The 17,006-nt window shown below is 39.5% G+C and overlaps 1 protein-coding gene across 1 annotated transcript in view; it reads left to right on the forward strand.

Moving 5' to 3' along the window:
* Positions 1-1,822: 1,822 nt before the first annotated feature.
* The window catches only part of LOC103073264 (putative selection and upkeep of intraepithelial T-cells protein 1 homolog), a gene marked incomplete at its 5' end in the record, with an annotated part of 28,632 nt that continues 13,448 nt past the window's right edge, over positions 1,823-17,006 (forward strand). Inside the window, 7 exon segments of the mRNA XM_082931507.1 lie at positions 1,823-2,031; positions 2,033-2,175; positions 3,764-3,997; positions 4,000-4,034; positions 6,221-6,362; positions 7,979-8,086; positions 11,936-12,058. Coding sequence (XP_082787633.1) covers positions 1,823-2,031; positions 2,033-2,175; positions 3,764-3,997; positions 4,000-4,034; positions 6,221-6,362; positions 7,979-8,086; positions 11,936-12,058 — 994 coding nt within the window.

Below are 17,006 nucleotides of genomic sequence, written 5' to 3' on the forward strand. Positions count from 1 at the left end.
TGTATTTTAAAGTATTACAGTATTAATCTGTAATACTGCATAATTACAAAGAAATAAATTTAAAATGTTTACATGAATAAAGAAATATATTTTGTTCCTTATCACATAAAGGTTTACCATACATCCAAGTCATATTTTCTCCTTCAATGAGTTGTATGGTATGTGGCTTTCTACTCTGGGGAAAAAAATCTAAGAAACTCATTTGAAAGAAATAAATTAATAACTTAGTAAACTTTTATTTTTCTCTGAGTCCATAGATTACAATCCCCCACCGAAAATGTGAGAGAGCATAGTCTAGATGGAGCAGAATTCCCCCCAATGAGATCCTACATAATCTGTTAAAGTGAAATATAATCCTTTAAGTGATACAGAGAAAATATCTTTTTTTAAAAAAAGCCCCACCCATACAGACAGCCAAAAAACACATGAAAAGATGCTTAACATCACTAATCATTAGAAAAATGTAAATCAAAATTATAATGGAGTATCACCTCCCACAAGTCAGAATGGGCGTCATCAAATAATCTACAAACAATTAATGTTGGAGAGGATGTGGAGAAAATGGGACCCTCCTACACTACTGGTGGGAAGGTAAATTTGTAAAACCATTATGGAGAGCAGTATGGAGATTCCTTAAAAAACTAAGAACTGCCATATGATCTAGCAGTCCCACTCCTGGGCATATATCCAGAGAAAACCATCATTTGAAAAACTATATGCACCCAAAGGTCATGGCACCACTCTTTACAATAGCCAAGACATGGAAGCAATCTAAATGTCTATCGACAGAAGAGTGGATAAAGAAGATGTGGTACATATATACAATGGAATATTACTCAGCCATAAAAAAATAATGAAATAGTGCCTTTATCAGCAACTTGGATGGACCTGGAGATTGTCATACTGAGTGAAGTAAGTCAGACAGAAAGACAAATATCCTATGATGTCGCTTATATATGGAACCTAAAAAAGTGGTACAAATGAACTTATTTACAAAACAGAAATAGAGTCACAGATGTAGAAAACAAACTTATGTTTACCAGGGGGAAAGAGGGATTAGGGATAAATTGGGAGATTGGGATTGACATATACACACTGCTATATATAAAATAGATAACTAATAAGGACCTACTGTATAGCACAGGGAACTCTACTCAATACTCTATAATGACCTATATGAGAAAAGAATCTAAAAAACAGTGGATACAAGTATATGTATAACTGATTCACTTTGCTGTACACCTGAAACTAATACAAAATCATAAATCAACTATACTCCAATAACATTTTAAAAAATAAAAATAAAAAAGCCCTAACCAGAAATAAATTTTTGAGTTTTAAAGGGATGAAAAGAGAAATATATCAGATGTCAGAGTCAGTGTGGATTTTTTTCAGTCCAAATAAAAATGGTTGGTGGTTGGCCTGACGTTAAGAGAAAAGGCAAGTGTTATGATCACACATATTTTTTAGAGAAGACTTTATTTGCCTGTGCAAATCAGTCAGTCTACATTATTTGATTAGGCACTTAGTGAGCGCAGAGATCTTTATTAAGGACTGAGCCTGATGGAATATCCCTCTTTTAACTGGTCTCTTCTTTATTTTCTTGAAATTTCTATCTTAATCCTATTTAAAGAGAATCAAATAAAAGGGAAATTTTGGGAGTCTCTGGAAAGATACTAAAAAGGTAAGGCAGTCCTATAGGTGGTATTTGGAAGGAATGTTAAGAACCCATTGATACCTAGAAAGCTAGGAACTCATCATGTACATATATGAGTCCAATACACAGTGACTCCTGGTTCATACTCTCACCTTTTGGTTACTGTCTTCCTTCACAGAGAAGTTCACAGTGAATGGCATTCAGGGGCCAATATTGGCTCCATTACGTGGAAAAGCTGAGTTCAGTAGCCAGCTGTCCCCACCACAGAGTGCAGAACACATGGAAATATGCTGGTTCTAGAACCACTACACAAAACCTGTTCACCTGTACTGGAATGGTAAAGACTTGTATGGAGAAACCATCTCCAAGTATGTGGACAGAGCTCCTGAAAGAAGCCACTGGAGAGGGTAAGGTGACCCTCAGGATCCTTAATGTGAATGCTGCTGATGGGTGGTACCACTGTTTCTTCAAAGATGGTGATTTCTATGATGAGACCATCAGAGAAGTGAAGGTAACAGGTAAGGATGGATCCCTCTGAGGCTTCTATGCATCCATGATTCTCAATCCATCTGAAGCTGAGTACTAGGAATATTCTTAGTGTTTCTGACTATTTCGTATTACAGGGTTTGGTTAGCAAGTTCAAATTCATGCATTTAGTCTTTAAATGGGGAAGAGTGTAGGATTAATGCAAATTGTGTCTGTGCACATATTACCTTTATCAGCAAGAACTGTCTGTTTTCCTAGGTCCATGTGCACTGTTAGATCTTTAAAGTATCAACAGAATCCTTTCAGGAGTTGTTACTATTTTTTTCAATTATTTTTGACAACACTTTAGTAAAACTTGACTCTATAAACCACCTAAATCTTTACAACTGTCTCCTTAATGATCATTCTTATTCCCATTTCTCCCTGAGTCAATTTGCTGACTACTTATTTCTTAAATCTAGTTCAGAAAGCTTTCATCTATAATCTTTTGTGTCCTCCAATATCACCTCAGTCTTAGTTTTCTGAATAACAAAGAAATGGGGGCAAGATGTAGGACTTGAAGTAAACTGAAAGGCTTCCAAATGTGAGGGCACAAGGGTAGGGACCTAGGCCCATTCACATTTAACATTTTTATTAGCTATTGTGACACTCATCTGTATTGCCTAGAGCTAAGCTATTCAATATGATGGCCACTAGCCACATGTGGCTACTTACATTTATATTTAAATTAAATAAAACTAAAATTAGGCAAAATTTAAAGTAAAAAGTTAAATAAACTTGAAAATTTAGTTCTTTAGTCTCATTGACCACATCTTGATCTTAGCCAAAAGGCCAAGAAGGGATCACTGACCACATCTTAGGTGCTAAAGTCACACGTTGCAAAAAGCTACTGAATGGACAGCACAGATATGGAATATTTCCAACACTGCAGAATCTTTTATCAGACAGAGCTGCTCTAGAGTAACTCTTTAAATCTCTACTCATTCTTTCTTTGCCCAAGCATTAGGCAATTCTTAACATCCCCAGCAATGTCCTGAAATTTTTCAAACACTTGTTTATTTTTTCTAAACTGATATCTACTGCTTTATTTTGATAATAGTAGTGCGTTACCTGTTTTATTCAAAGAGCACATAAATTAAAGTTTCAATTAAAGTTGAAAACTTGCCTTTATGCTATTTACTGCTTATTAATAAATTATGGTAGCTCATATGTGACTAACGATGAAGATACAAGAAAAAATATTACACTCTAAATTCTATGAGGACCGAGGTCTTGATTGTTTTTGTTCATCATTACGTCCACGGACCTAGCCCAGTCTCCTAGATTTAGTAAATAACCAATAAATATTTTTGACTGACTAAGTGAATAAATGAAACAAACAGGCATTTCCTCTCCTGACTTTTTAGGACCAGGTTGTTAATTTGGATATCATAACCCTTCAGTCTGGCTTAGCCTTTTTCTCTTTTGATTAGCTTGTGGAAGCAATCAGAGCCCCACAGCGCTTGACTATCAGTGTATCTAAGGGCATAAGGTTTAAAGTAGAAGAAGGGGGCTTTTCTTTCTCTCTTATGTTTCCCCAACCCTTCACCTAAATATTGTTTTCCCCTTTTTTCCAACCAGCTACAAGCCTGGAAATGCAGATTCTTGCGCATCCTTCTAATACCAAAGGTCTTTTAGTGGAGTGTAATTCAAGAGGTTGGTTCCCACAACCTCAAATGGAATGGAGAGACAGCAGAGGAGAGATCATTCTACCTTCATCAAAATTTCACTCACAGGATACTGACAAATCGTTCAATCTGAAGATGACCCTTCTTCTAAGATTGAGCTCCTATGGGAACGTCACTTGCTACCTTCGAAACCTGTAACTGGTCAAGAGGAAGGAACAAGCATTGCCCTATCAGGTGAGATCTGTGTGTTTGTTCTTCAAATGATGGCCATTGTCATCAAATTTATAAACTAAAGAGAAAAATTAATACACTTTCTTCACTTGGTTTTTAGGATATTATATTCTCTTGGCTTTGTTCACCATCTTGCTTGTCTTCTTCCTTATTCTCTTCTGCTACTTCATCTTTTTCTCTCCGCCTTCTTGATATATGAGTTTCCCAGGGCATAGTCTTTGAGTCTTTTATCTCTATTGTGACTTAATTCTATCTCATGGCTTTACATAAAATCAATATGATAAGAATTCCTCGAATGATATCTTCTACCCAGACCTCTCTCCCAAACTCTAGTCTCATCTCTAAACTCAACATCTCAGTGTGGAAGTCTAGTAAATATCCTCAGACAAACAGATCAAAAACTAAACTCTTAATCAGCTGTCAACTTGTGTGATTTACTGCCTTCCCAGTCACACTTCTTATTTTTATTTTCTCAGAAAAAAATCCTTGAAGTCATCCTTGACTCCCATCTTTCTCTTATATTCTACATCACAAGTGTTGAGAGATAATACTAGCTTTACCTTTAGAATATACCCCAAATCTCACCACTTCTTACCACCTTTGCTGCCCTCCAAGTCTGAGACACCATTACCCATGGTCTGAACATTGGCAAAATAGCAACTGAAGAGTTCTCCCTACCACTTCTCTTGTCCGCTATGGTATATTCTCAACACATGGATAGGAGGATCCATTTAAAACATGAGATATATGTCACCCTCTGTTCAAGACCCTGCAATTGTTCCCCATTTTATTCAAAGTAAAATGCCCCACAATGTCCTGCACTATCTCTGCCCCTGTTACCTATCTGACCTCATCCCCTAATGTTCTCTGTGTCTCCTCTAGTCTAGTCACACAGAACTCCTTGCTGTTCCCCAACCGTGACAGAACTGCTCCTGCCTGGGGTCTTTGCTCCAGTTGTTCCCTCTTCCCAGAATGCTATAATTCCAATAAATTACCTATATCTCCTTCAAATCTATACTCAAGTCTCACCTTGTAAGTAAGGACCACTTTGACAAACCAACTTGAAAAAATGCAACCTTTACCACCCCCTCCACCTGGCATTTCCTATCCCCTTACTCTCTTTTAATTTTTCTTTTTTATATAGTAGTATCACCTTTTTTTTTTTTTTGCGGTACGCGGGCCTCTCACTGTTGTGGCCTCTCCCGTTGCGGAGCACAGGCTCCAGACGTGCAGGCTCAGTGGCCACGGCTCACGGGCCCAGCCGCTCCGCGGCATGTGGGATCTTCCCGGACCGGGGCATGAACCCATGTCCTCTGCAACGGCAGGCAGACTCTCAACTACTGCGCCACCAGGGAAGCCTGTAGTATCACCTTTTAACCTGCTATGTAACTTATTTATTATGTTTATTGTCACTTATCTATCTCCCTTTCTAAAACGTAAAGATAGAGATCTTTGTTGTAATATACCCCAGTTTCTTCAAATATTGCACGGCACATAGTAGGTAAGCAATAAATAATCAATACTTGAATGATTGAAATAGAATAAAATGAGTGCCTTGGAAACTGCTGAGTAAATGTACATGTATTAGTATTTGTATATGTCTGTGAAATTCGTGTTGGACAGATGCTGAGAGCTGTCTCCCAATTCAAGATTATTATAATAGGAATAAGTTCCCAACAGGTTTAGCAGTTTACTACTTTTAGAACATTTTTGTGTTTATTTCTCTGGGCAGAAAGACATCAGATTCCCAAACAAACTGATAGGTGTCTATGCTCAGTATGTGCAAACCCGCAAACCAAAGCAGGTGCTTGTTCACACGAATAGTAAAGGAGGAAAGCTTATGTAAACGTATGTCTCAATGTATTCAAGAAGAATAATGCCAGACCCAGTGAATACATTGGAGAATTCAGAAATGCGCATATATTGGTTGCTTAGACAAAAGGACTGAAGGACTGAGTTGGTCTGAGGCCTAGTAGGAAGAACCCAGCTCTGCCTTAGGGAGAACATGAGACAGAATGGTTGGGAAGAATTGGGGTGAGCAGCCTTCATTCACATTTGCTCCAGTCTCAAACTAATCACACTTGGCTCAGTCCCACTCCGGACCCTTTGTCACTTTGCACTCACCCAATTATAACTACCTCCCCAAACTGGCTTAGGTCTAATATCCCACTGTCATGAGGTCTTGAATGCTTCGGATGAATCTATTTCCGATAAACTGTTTCCATGGAATACAATTTGGATACTGATTCTGGTCATAATTCTGGTTCTGCTGCTGACATTTATCATGGTGCCCAGTGTCTATTTATATTACAGATTACAAGGTAAGTGGGTTTGAAGGGCAGGAGATGTAAAGTGGGGGTGGGAGAGCTAAAGCTGCCGGACCCTTGATTCCCAAGCCCATCTACCTCAGGATGTTCTAAACTCTCGGGACAAATGTTAGACATACGTCCTTCATCATTCCCTGGTCCTAGATATTCTTTAGCTGCAGAGCTTCTGACAATGCTGTTTATCTGAAAGCCTGGGCTTTCTTGTACTTCAGTAAAATTGAAATCCTTTCTTTTCCCGTATGGTGATAGCTTTCCCAACAAACTGGGAGATCTTTTTAACATTTAGCATTTAACATGTAACACAGTTTACACATATTTCTTACTTGACTCCTTAAATGGTCCAATGACCCCGTCAGGGGCAGTAAATAAAGTGCTAATTACACAGGGCAGAAACAGCGGAGCAGAGGTCACTTAATACTCCACGGCATCAGGAAAATAGAACATGCAGGGAGAGTTACACCAGGTGGCCTACCCTTCCTAGGGAGAAAGTTTTCATCCATCTCAACTATGTTGTATTGGGGGAAATGGACTTGGAGGATTTGGGGGAAAATTTTAAGACACAATAAAATAGCTGTTTGATTTGAGGGTGTGCTCAATTTTAAAAGCTTCAAATGCACAGATCCTTTCTGGTATAGCTCTATCTTTCAAGACTACATTCTTCTGAGGTCTCTTTCTGCCTGAAAACCTGGACTTCCACAAAGACTCTCTCTTTGGTAGGTCAATATTCTGCATGTTCTCCAGGAGCACAGCTGAGAGGAGCCACAGTTCACAGTCTCTTGTATGTTCCAGAGCAGGTACCAAATACTGTCTGCTTATTACCTGACACACAGGTGAGCAAGACCCCTCCTGGGTCCCTTGGTGTATGGTGCTGTGTCCCACAAATCCTATAGAGGTACTTCTGTTTATGCATGGATGCCACATTTTTGTTGTTGATGGGGAGATAAAAATGAGGGGTATCTTATGCCACCATGATGCTCATGAATCTTCGTATCCCATATTTTAAACACTAAGTTAGACTGTGTATAGTACTCCCCAGCAGAGGACTGGGCATGACCTGTGGTAGTAAGCACCCCCGTCATAGACTATTTTCAAGTGACACCACGACATGTGCTAAGTAAGATTTTAAACAAAATGCTGTCTAACCACCCTTCCATTGATGAAATTCTTACTTCCAGAGCTCTTATGATCTCTTAGGCAGTTCAGACTTCTCCAGACCTATCCTACTCCGGCCTATTTTGAACCTAGACAATACAAGGACTAGTGCATAAATTTGTCTCATCCTCCAAATGAGGCACGTTGATTGATGGACTAGATAGAGAAAAAGAAAGATAAGTTGCTTTTCTCTGGGTCTGTTTAGGCTCAGCCCCAAACTGGTCCCATCCTAGAAACAGCTCTGCTTCTTGTCCCAGTGACAAACAGCTTTAGACCTAAGCCTTTAGATCCTTGGGATCCTCTAGTCCTAAGCCTTAGCCATATTTTTTTCCCTTGGTCCTATTCTAAATAAATACAAAGGGATGGCGTTAAAATATAACTCTTGCTTTCTTGGTGCCTTTCCCCCAGTGCAAAGTGTCTCCACACCAATAACTGATGATTCTCTCTTTTTCCTTCAGATTGCTCCTGCAATGTGATACCTCCTTGGTCAGTGGGCACACCAGTAGCCTTGACTTCAACATGTGTGAGTGTCTTCCTCATTATCTATTTGCATCGCAAAAAAAGAGGTATGTGGGACCAGAAAGATGAGAACTTCATGAAAGTATCTCCTTCCCCAAGTGTTTAGTAGCTGGCAAAACGTTTAGGTGAAGAAGAGTAACAGGCTATTTATCAGAAAGCCTGGGCTTCTTGTACGTCAAATATTTGTTTGAATTACATGAACAATAAACTTTTGGATCTCATGTCATTGAGTTTGGATTCCAGCCTCCAAATTTATGGGCTTAATGATACAGACTGATGATGCTTCTCCTCCATAGCAAAAGAATATATTTCTTTCAGTGTAATAGCTGTATTTTTGCCAAAAATCCAGCCATCATTTCACGTAATAAAATATGCCAATTCTTCCTGTACTTTAATCTTAGAGGAGATAATAATTCAGTATATCTTAAACTTTTGGGGTCATAGACTATTTTAGGGACTGATGCAAAGTAAAAAAGTCCTCTTCTCAAAATAATTCATATGTCCACAGATATTTCGCTTAAGTTTATGGTCTGTATGGACAACTGAAACTGATCCTTCTCCTCTTTGACTCTCTCTTTTTTTTTTTTTTGCGGTACGTGGGCCCCTCACTGTTGTGGCCTCTCCCGTTGCGGAGCACAGGCTCCAGACACGCAGGCTCAGCGGCCATGGCTCACGGGCCCAGCTGCCCCGCGGCATGTGGGATCTTCCCGGACCGGGGCACGAACCCGCGTCCCCTGCATCGGCAGGCGGACTCTCTGACTCTCTTTGAGGGTGAAATTGAAAAAGCAATTGTGAAAGTTTGAGGACAGCTGAACCCAACGTATTTTAAAATGTGTCATCAGCTCTATCTTGGAGGTCCCCATGGAAATTATGTATACATGTCAATGATCAGCAAGATAAGGTAATTTTTTTTATTATAGCTGGAGCTGTAGCTATAGCCAAAATTCACAATGCAGAATTCACAAAGTAGCGCTGAACAGTTCAAAGGATTTTATTTATTAATTTTCTCCTATGAAATAAAGACAAAATACCCTAAACCAGACCAGACTGAAAGTGCTTTTATATTTTACTCTAAGAAAGTCCATACCTGAGTCTTGCTTATTAACCATGTTAGCAGACTAAACGCCGTATCCATCAGTGCCGGAGGAAAGGAGCAAGATGCTATGATAATAGCTAGTATATATTAAATATTTATTATGTGCAGTATGCATTTTATAAGATTAATATATTTAATTTTCAGTGAATTCGAGTTTATCTGTGATAAAATCTGGTACACAAAGAAGTTGAATAGCTATTCACACCATTAAATGATGGTGGTGCCCAGACCCCAACCAGGCACTTAGACTCCTTAGCCCTCTGTTTCAACAACTGTAGTGTACTGTTCCTCTATGAAAAGACTAAAAATAAAGTAAAAAAGAAAGAGATATTTAGTCATATCAGCCTTGTGAAAAGGAATTTACCATTACAGGGAAATATAGCCTGGGCATTTAGCGATTTATGAGGCTTCCATTGAATATAACTGAAAGCCCCAAGAATAGGCTGCAGGTCACTGTCATTGTTGAAGCAGACCCGGAATCCTTAAGAATGAATCTGAGGGGCTTCGCTGGTGGCACAGTGGTTGAGAGTCCGCCTGCCGATGCAGGGGACACGGGTTCGTGCCCCGGTCCGAGAAGATCCCACATGCCGTGGAGCGGCTGGGCCCGTGAGCCATGGCCGCTGAGCCTAAGCATCTGGAGCCTGTGCTCCGCAACGCGAGAGGCCACAACAGTGAGAGGCCCGCGTACCGCAAAAAAAACAAAAAACAAAAAACACAAAAAAAACAAAGAATGAATCTGGGAATTAAAATTTTATTTTTGCTTGCTCTACCTTGAGGACCTAAAATTGAGTGATTGATCACAGAAGCCTCCACCCACACTGCTCACAACTCCTGGTAATTACGCAGGTAACACCCATCCACTAACCTCTTTTATAATTGCTACTGAACTTTCTTCTCTTTACCTAAAATGGACTTTCCCCTGAAGGTACTGCTTCCTCTACAACTATCTCATTTAGCAACCTTCTTCCCTATTTAGGCAACTTTCTGTTTGCTGTGCCTTTTCTGGACTGATTTTCCTTCTTGAGGTTTATCAATTCAGAAATCTCTTATCAATTCATTTAACAAATATGAATTGTCAGGAAATTCCACAAGCATTGTACATTTTAATTCTGCAAGAGATGCAGAAGACACTCAATCTGCAAGAGATGTATACCGTTTATTTCCAAGAACCAGTGCCAGACTAGAGTCAGACTTCTTGGCAAGACTATATTACCTGTGTGAACTTGGGAAAGTTATTTTAAGTCTCTGAACTGCAGTTTCCTCATCTTTAAAATATTGATGATGATGCCTACTTCATAAGGTTATTTTAGGTTAAATTAGTCAATATATCAAAGACATTTGGCCTGTACTTCAGTGTAGTACAAACAACACTAATGTATGATATTATTGTTACTATCATTACTATTAGCATAATCTAGGGATTCTGTCTCAATTCCCTCTCTGGTGTCTCATCTGCTACATGTGTTTGCCAGCAACCTTCTCCCCTTTTCTCCTAAGCTTATGGCATGTCTTTCTTCACTCACACCCCACCATCATCTTAACTTTCCTTCTAAGCATGGACAGCTCTAGCCATGCTTAGAAGCCATGCTTCCTAGCCATGCAGGAAGGAAAGAAAATTTAAAACTCAGCTTAGATTTAAACACACACACACACACACACACACACAATCTTCTGATTAAATACTCTTAGCATCTTTGTACTATCTTCCAAGTTTTTCTGTCAATTTTGTTTTAAATTATTTTCTATCCTTTATGAGAAGAGGTTTGAAGTTCTCCTAAATGTTAATGTGAGAAAAATAGAGGTATGTGACTCTCCACTCTCTGATCCTTATGCACACACTCCCAGGGCAATTTTGTTATTTTTTAAAATTTATGCTATTACCCTTATAAAAGGGATCTCTGATCTAGTTAAGGGCAGAGAATTTATATCAAATTATAGGGGAAAGTAGATATTAATTAGGTGAACGCTTTACCCTTCATTTGTACAGTCTAATACCACATGGAATATATCATGTGGGCAACAACCTTGGTGACTTCTGAGTTTTCACTTCTCCAACAAGAATATTGTCAATTATTTCAACTGTTATTTCAAGGACGTGGATTTAAGACTCCTGACTTCAGCTTCCTCATCCTCACCATCTTGGTTGTCTTTCTCTACAAGGTAGTATGAATCAGTGAACAATCATGTCAGTGAAACAAACTAGGGTTGATATAAGAAAGTAATTTTTAATAGACATAGCTGTCCAGTAATGAAACAGATACCCTAACTGTTGGCAATGGTGTTCCCATCACAAGACATATTAATCAATATTATGAGTTAGGGGTGTTTTCCACCTTTATAATCACCCAGAAAACATACTTTACAGAAGACTTCTGCTCCAGATAAGAGGATGACTTTTGAGAATTGTAAGATCTCTTTCATCTCAGAGATTCTGTTCATCTTAGACTATTCTATTTCACCATACTCCTCAAGAGGTCTAGAATTCTTGAGGGGCTACAGCACCACATAAAGAAGATAAAGGTATCAAGTGTCTATCTGTCCTTCAGACTCTGGCCAACCAGAGCAAGTGTCATGATGCTTGGGTGGAAGAATGGGTATCTGCCTCTTTGCAGCCTTCTTCCAGACTTAGGCCAAATGTACTCATCTCCAAGGTCTTCCACATAACCCAGCCTACTTCTCCTTCACCCTCACATAAGCCCAGAAGTATGGAGCAATAGGAATGTGAAAAGTAAATTTATTGGTCTGTAATTCAGTTCTCCTTTCCCTCTGTGACCCTTTTAATTCTTGCATCTCTTTCCAGTCCCCATTTCAGATCCACATTTCCAGTTGGATGTCATGTAGTTGAAAGATATGACTCTGATCCTGTGTGTTCTGATGGTCTTTATCACCATGGTCATTTCCTTTATTTACTTTAGATTCAGAGGTAAATGGAATGGGAAGGGTGGTAACTCAGAAGGCATCTTTCTTCCAACTGGTCTCCAGATACAATCTCAGATTGTAGCCTTCTTGAGGCTCCTGGGGTTTCTACAAAAGTGACCTTTCCAGTCTTTGTGCCTTAATAACTGGGGAAAGAAATAAAGACTTGTAGATTTTCTCTTGATCTGTTAATGTGCAAAGCTCTTGGTGGATTTGATGTGAGAATAATATACTAGAGATTTTCTTGCCAGAATGTGTACTTTTCTAATGATATCTTTGGCACATGTAATGAAACTACACATGTAATGAAGCTGCCCAAGCCAGGATGATAATATTCTCAGGATAACTCTAAATTCAACTAAATATGATTATGGAGGAAAGAAAAAAGAAGTGAGGGGAGTACCTTGTTTATTAAAAAAAAAAAAAAGAGAGAGAGAAAAAATAAGGTGATTTTGAGACCAGGTTTTACTCAGGCTAGAGAAGAAAGGTTGCTTAATGAAAAGAACATAGTTTTTGAATCCAGAGAGTTGGGTTTTTATCCTAACTTAACCATGTTGCGTGACCTTGGGTTAATGGCTTATCCCTTCTGATCTACTTTATTTCCTCCATGAAATGCGGAATATAATTATGAGATTGTGAAGATTAGAAATTTTGATGTAAAACGTCTAACACTGTGCCTGGTAAACAACAAATATCACATGCACACACATGCATGCATATACCTGCACATACACACACATCAGGGAGGCAATCAGAGGGGGAGAAGACCAGAAGTGGTCAGATTCTACCCCAGTGAAATCTGCCTATCTCTTCCTCTATGCTTCTATATCTCTTGAAACATCTACCTCTACTGCCTCTCACTACCTCTACCTGTTCTCTCAAAATCTCACAGAGGTATCAGCTGATATCACTGAAAGAAATGTACACAATATAGTCCCTTCCTAAAAAAGGAAAGGAAGAGAGAAAGAAAGAAGGAAAGAAAGGAAGGAGGGAAGGAAGGAAACAAGGAAGGAAGGAAGGAAGGAAGGAAGGGAGGAAGGGAGGGAGGGAGGGAGGGAGGGAGGATGGAGGGAAAGGAGGAAGACTTATGCCTTATAAGGGCTTTCTGATTGTAGCTGCCTTGAGGCTCCGGGGTTTCTACAAGTGCAGTATTAGTGCCTCAAACTCCAGTGACAGTCTCATTTCTGACTTCACACTGTGATAGTTCTCTCAAGTAAAATTGGAAGGCCCAAGTGTTTCATCCAGAAACATTCAATACTGAGCTCTTTGTGAGGTTTAGATGTTTTCTTCTATTTTGATCTCAAAGGCAGAATTAAAAATTTAATATCATAGTTAATAATAACAATTTAATATTATAGAAACTTGTAGATGTCCACAAAAGCTGGACAGGAACATTTATGAGCCTATGTTCACAGTAAGGCATGTGAACTAATGAAATCCCCTAACTAATTTGAAATCCCCTAACTAATGCCCAACGATGAAAGTCCTGGCTTTGTTGTGCAGATATAATCTTCTTATGAAAATGGAAGGAAATGTAGAATTAGTCACACGGGAAGAAAAATTTTAATTCTCGTGTTCCACCAGTAATCTACAATCCTAAAACGTTCCATTAAAAAATGTATGCAAGGTTACGAAAACATGTACTCTTAATTACTAGCAGACTTTTTCCCCTGAATACAATGCAAATCCATGATAAGTTATTATGGACAATACAGAGAGATTATTTTTACTTAAACCAAAAAAAAGACCTATAACCTATAACCACAAAAATGGGTATTTGTTTTTTCATCTTTACATCCACTGACTCTTGGCTTTCTCTGTATTACCTACTGAGAGCTGCTAGATGTTGACGTGGCCAATTAGGACAACGAGCAAAACTAAAAGTAACAGTCAAGCTTTAATCCCCTTATTGTGGGCATATAAGAGGCCACAAAAGGAAAGCTGTGGTGGCTCCTTACAGTTCCATTTCCCCCATAGAACAGCACTGGGTAAGGGTCAGGTGACATGCAGCACAGGTGGGGGAAATTGTGTCTCACTATAAAGAACACTGAACAAAAGGCTCCTGCCATTTTATAGACGCAGGGGAGAGTGGATGGGGAGGAGAGACAGAGAAGGGCTAGAATGGAAAAATAGTCAGAGCAGAGAAGAAGCTTTTAGTCAAGACACCGTCTCCCAATAAAAGAAGGTCTCAGAAGAGGCAACTAAAAAGCATCTCAGCTGAGGACCCCAATAACGAGGCCTCCAAAAGGAGGTACCTAGGCTGGGAATGCAGGTATGCATATGAGCATGGCTGCTGGGGGCTGGAGACCTAGTCCTTGACTGCAGCTTTCTCCAGAAAGTGCAAGGAGTTGACTGTGCACCAAGTCTGGTGTGGGGAGGACAGCTTTCCTGCATGGGGCCTGCTACGCAAAGCCTTTGTAATTTCCTATGATCGGACATAAGGAATTACACGTGGGAATCTGGCCTGGAGTCAGACCCTCATTACCTCTCCAATGTAGAGAAACATTCCACCCTTTGAGATTAAACAAAGGTAAGGACAAGTCCATGATTCCTACAGTACAGATTTGTGCTTCTCATGCCTAGTTTCTGCCACTAAGGAAAACAACCCAAATCAATATCTTTGCATCCAAAGGCACAGGTTAATGATACAGGGAAGCAGAAAGGAGCCTGTAACCAGCCTGTATTCATCCACTCAAAAGTAAGGTTTTAATTTCATTCTTTTACATGTAGCTGTCCAGTTTTCCCAGTACCACTTATTGAAGAGGCTGTCTTTTCTCCATTGTATACTCTTGCCTCATTTATCAAAGATAAGGTGACCATATGTGTGTAGGTTTATCTCTGGGATTTCTATCCTGTTCCATTGATCTATATTTCTGTTTTTGTGTCAGTACCATACTGTCTTGATTACTGTAGCTTTGTAGTATAGTCTGAAGTCCAAGAGCCTGATTCTGCCAGCTCTGTTTTTCTTTCTCAAGATTGCTTTGGCTATTCAGGGTCTTTTGTATTTCCATACAAATTGTGCAATATTTTCTTCTAATTCTGTGAAAAATGCCATTGGTAGTTTGATAGGGATTGCATTGAATCTGTAGATTGCTTTGGGTAGTATAGTCATTTTCACAATGTTGATTCTTCCAATCCAAGAACATGGTATATCTCTCTATCTGTTTGTACCATCTTTAATTTCTTTCATCAGTGTCTTATAATTTTCTGCATACAGATCTTCTGTCTCCTTAGGTATGTTTATTCCTAGTTATTTTATTCTTTTGATTGCAATGATAAATGGCAGTGTTTCCTTAATTTCTCTTTCAGATTTTTCATCATTAGTGTATAGGAATGCAAGAGATCTCTGTGCATTAACACCATACACAAAGATAAACTCAAAATGAATTAAAGACCTAAATGTAAGGCCAGACACTATAAAACTCTTAAAGGAAAACAGAGGCAGAACACTCTATGACATAAATCACAGCAAGATCCTTTTGATCCACCTCCTAGAGAAAGGGAAATAAAAACAAAAATAAACAAATGGGACTTAATGAAACCTAAAGGCTTTTGCACAGCAAAGGAAACCATAAACAAGATGAAAAGACAACCTCAGAATGGGAGAAAATATTTGCAAATGAAGCAACTGACAAGGGATTAATCTCCTGAATATACAAACAACTCATGCAGCTCAATATCAAAAAGACAAACAACCCAATCAAAAAATGAGCAGAAGGGGCCTCCCTGGTGGCGCAGTGGTTGAGAGTCCGCCTGCCGATGCAGGGGATACGGGTTTGTGCCCCGGTCTGGGAGGATCCCACGTGCCGCGGAGCGGCTGGGCCCGTGAGCCATGGCCGCTGGGCTTGCGCGTCCGGCAACGGGAGAGGCCACGACAGTGAGAGGCCCACATATCGCAAAAAAAAAAAAAAAAAAAAAAAAAAAAAAATGAGCAGAAGACCTAAATAGACATGTTTCCAAAGAAGACATACAGATGGCCAAGAGGCACTTGAAAAGATGCTCGACATCACTAATTATTAGAGAAATGCAGATCGAAACTACAATGAGGTATCACCTCACACGGGTCAGAATGGCCATCATCAAAAAATCTACAAACAATAAATGCTGGAGAGGGTGTGGAGAAAAGGGAACCCTCTTGCACTGTTGGTGGGAATGTAAATTGATACAGCCACTATGGAGAACAGTATGGAGGTTCCTAAAAAAAACTAAAAATAGAGCTACCATACGAAACAGCAATCCCACTACTGGGCATATACCCTGAGAAAACCATAATTCAAAAAGAGTTATGTACCACAATGCTCATTGCAGCTCTATTTACAATAACCAGGTCATGGAAGCAACCTCAGTGTCCATCAACAGATGAATGGATAAAGAAGATGTGGCACATATATAAGATGGAATATTACTCAGCCATAAAAGAAACAAAATTGAGTTATTTGTAGTGAGGTGGGTGGACCTAGAGACTATCATACAGAGTGAAGTAAGTCAGAAAGAGAAAAACAAATACTGTATGCTAACACATATATATGGAACCAAAAAAAGAAAAAAAGGTTCTGAAGAACCTAGGGGCAGGAAAAGAATAAAGACGTAGATGTAGAGAATGGACTTGAGGACACAGGGATGGGGAAGGGCAAGCTGGGACGAAGTGAGAGAGTGGCATGGACATATATACACTACCAAATGTAAAATAGCTAGCTAGTGGGAAGCAGCTGCATGGCACAGGGAGATCAGCTCGGTGCTTTGTGTCCCCCTAGAGGGGTGGGAGGGAGACACAAGAGGGAGGAGATATGGGGATATATGTATATGTATAGCTGATTGACTTTGTTGTAAAGCAGAAACTAGCACACCACTGTAAAGCAATTATACTCCAATAAAGACGTTAAAAAGAAAAGTCAGGGGGCTTCCCTGGTGGCGCAGTGGTTGAGAGTCCGCCTGCCAATGCAGGGGACACGGGT

The sequence above is a fragment of the Lipotes vexillifer genome, unplaced genomic scaffold (genome assembly GCF_000442215.2).
Source record: "Lipotes vexillifer unplaced genomic scaffold, Lipotes_vexillifer_v1.1 scaffold1375, whole genome shotgun sequence".
NCBI classification, from domain to species: domain Eukaryota; kingdom Metazoa; phylum Chordata; class Mammalia; order Artiodactyla; family Lipotidae; genus Lipotes; species Lipotes vexillifer.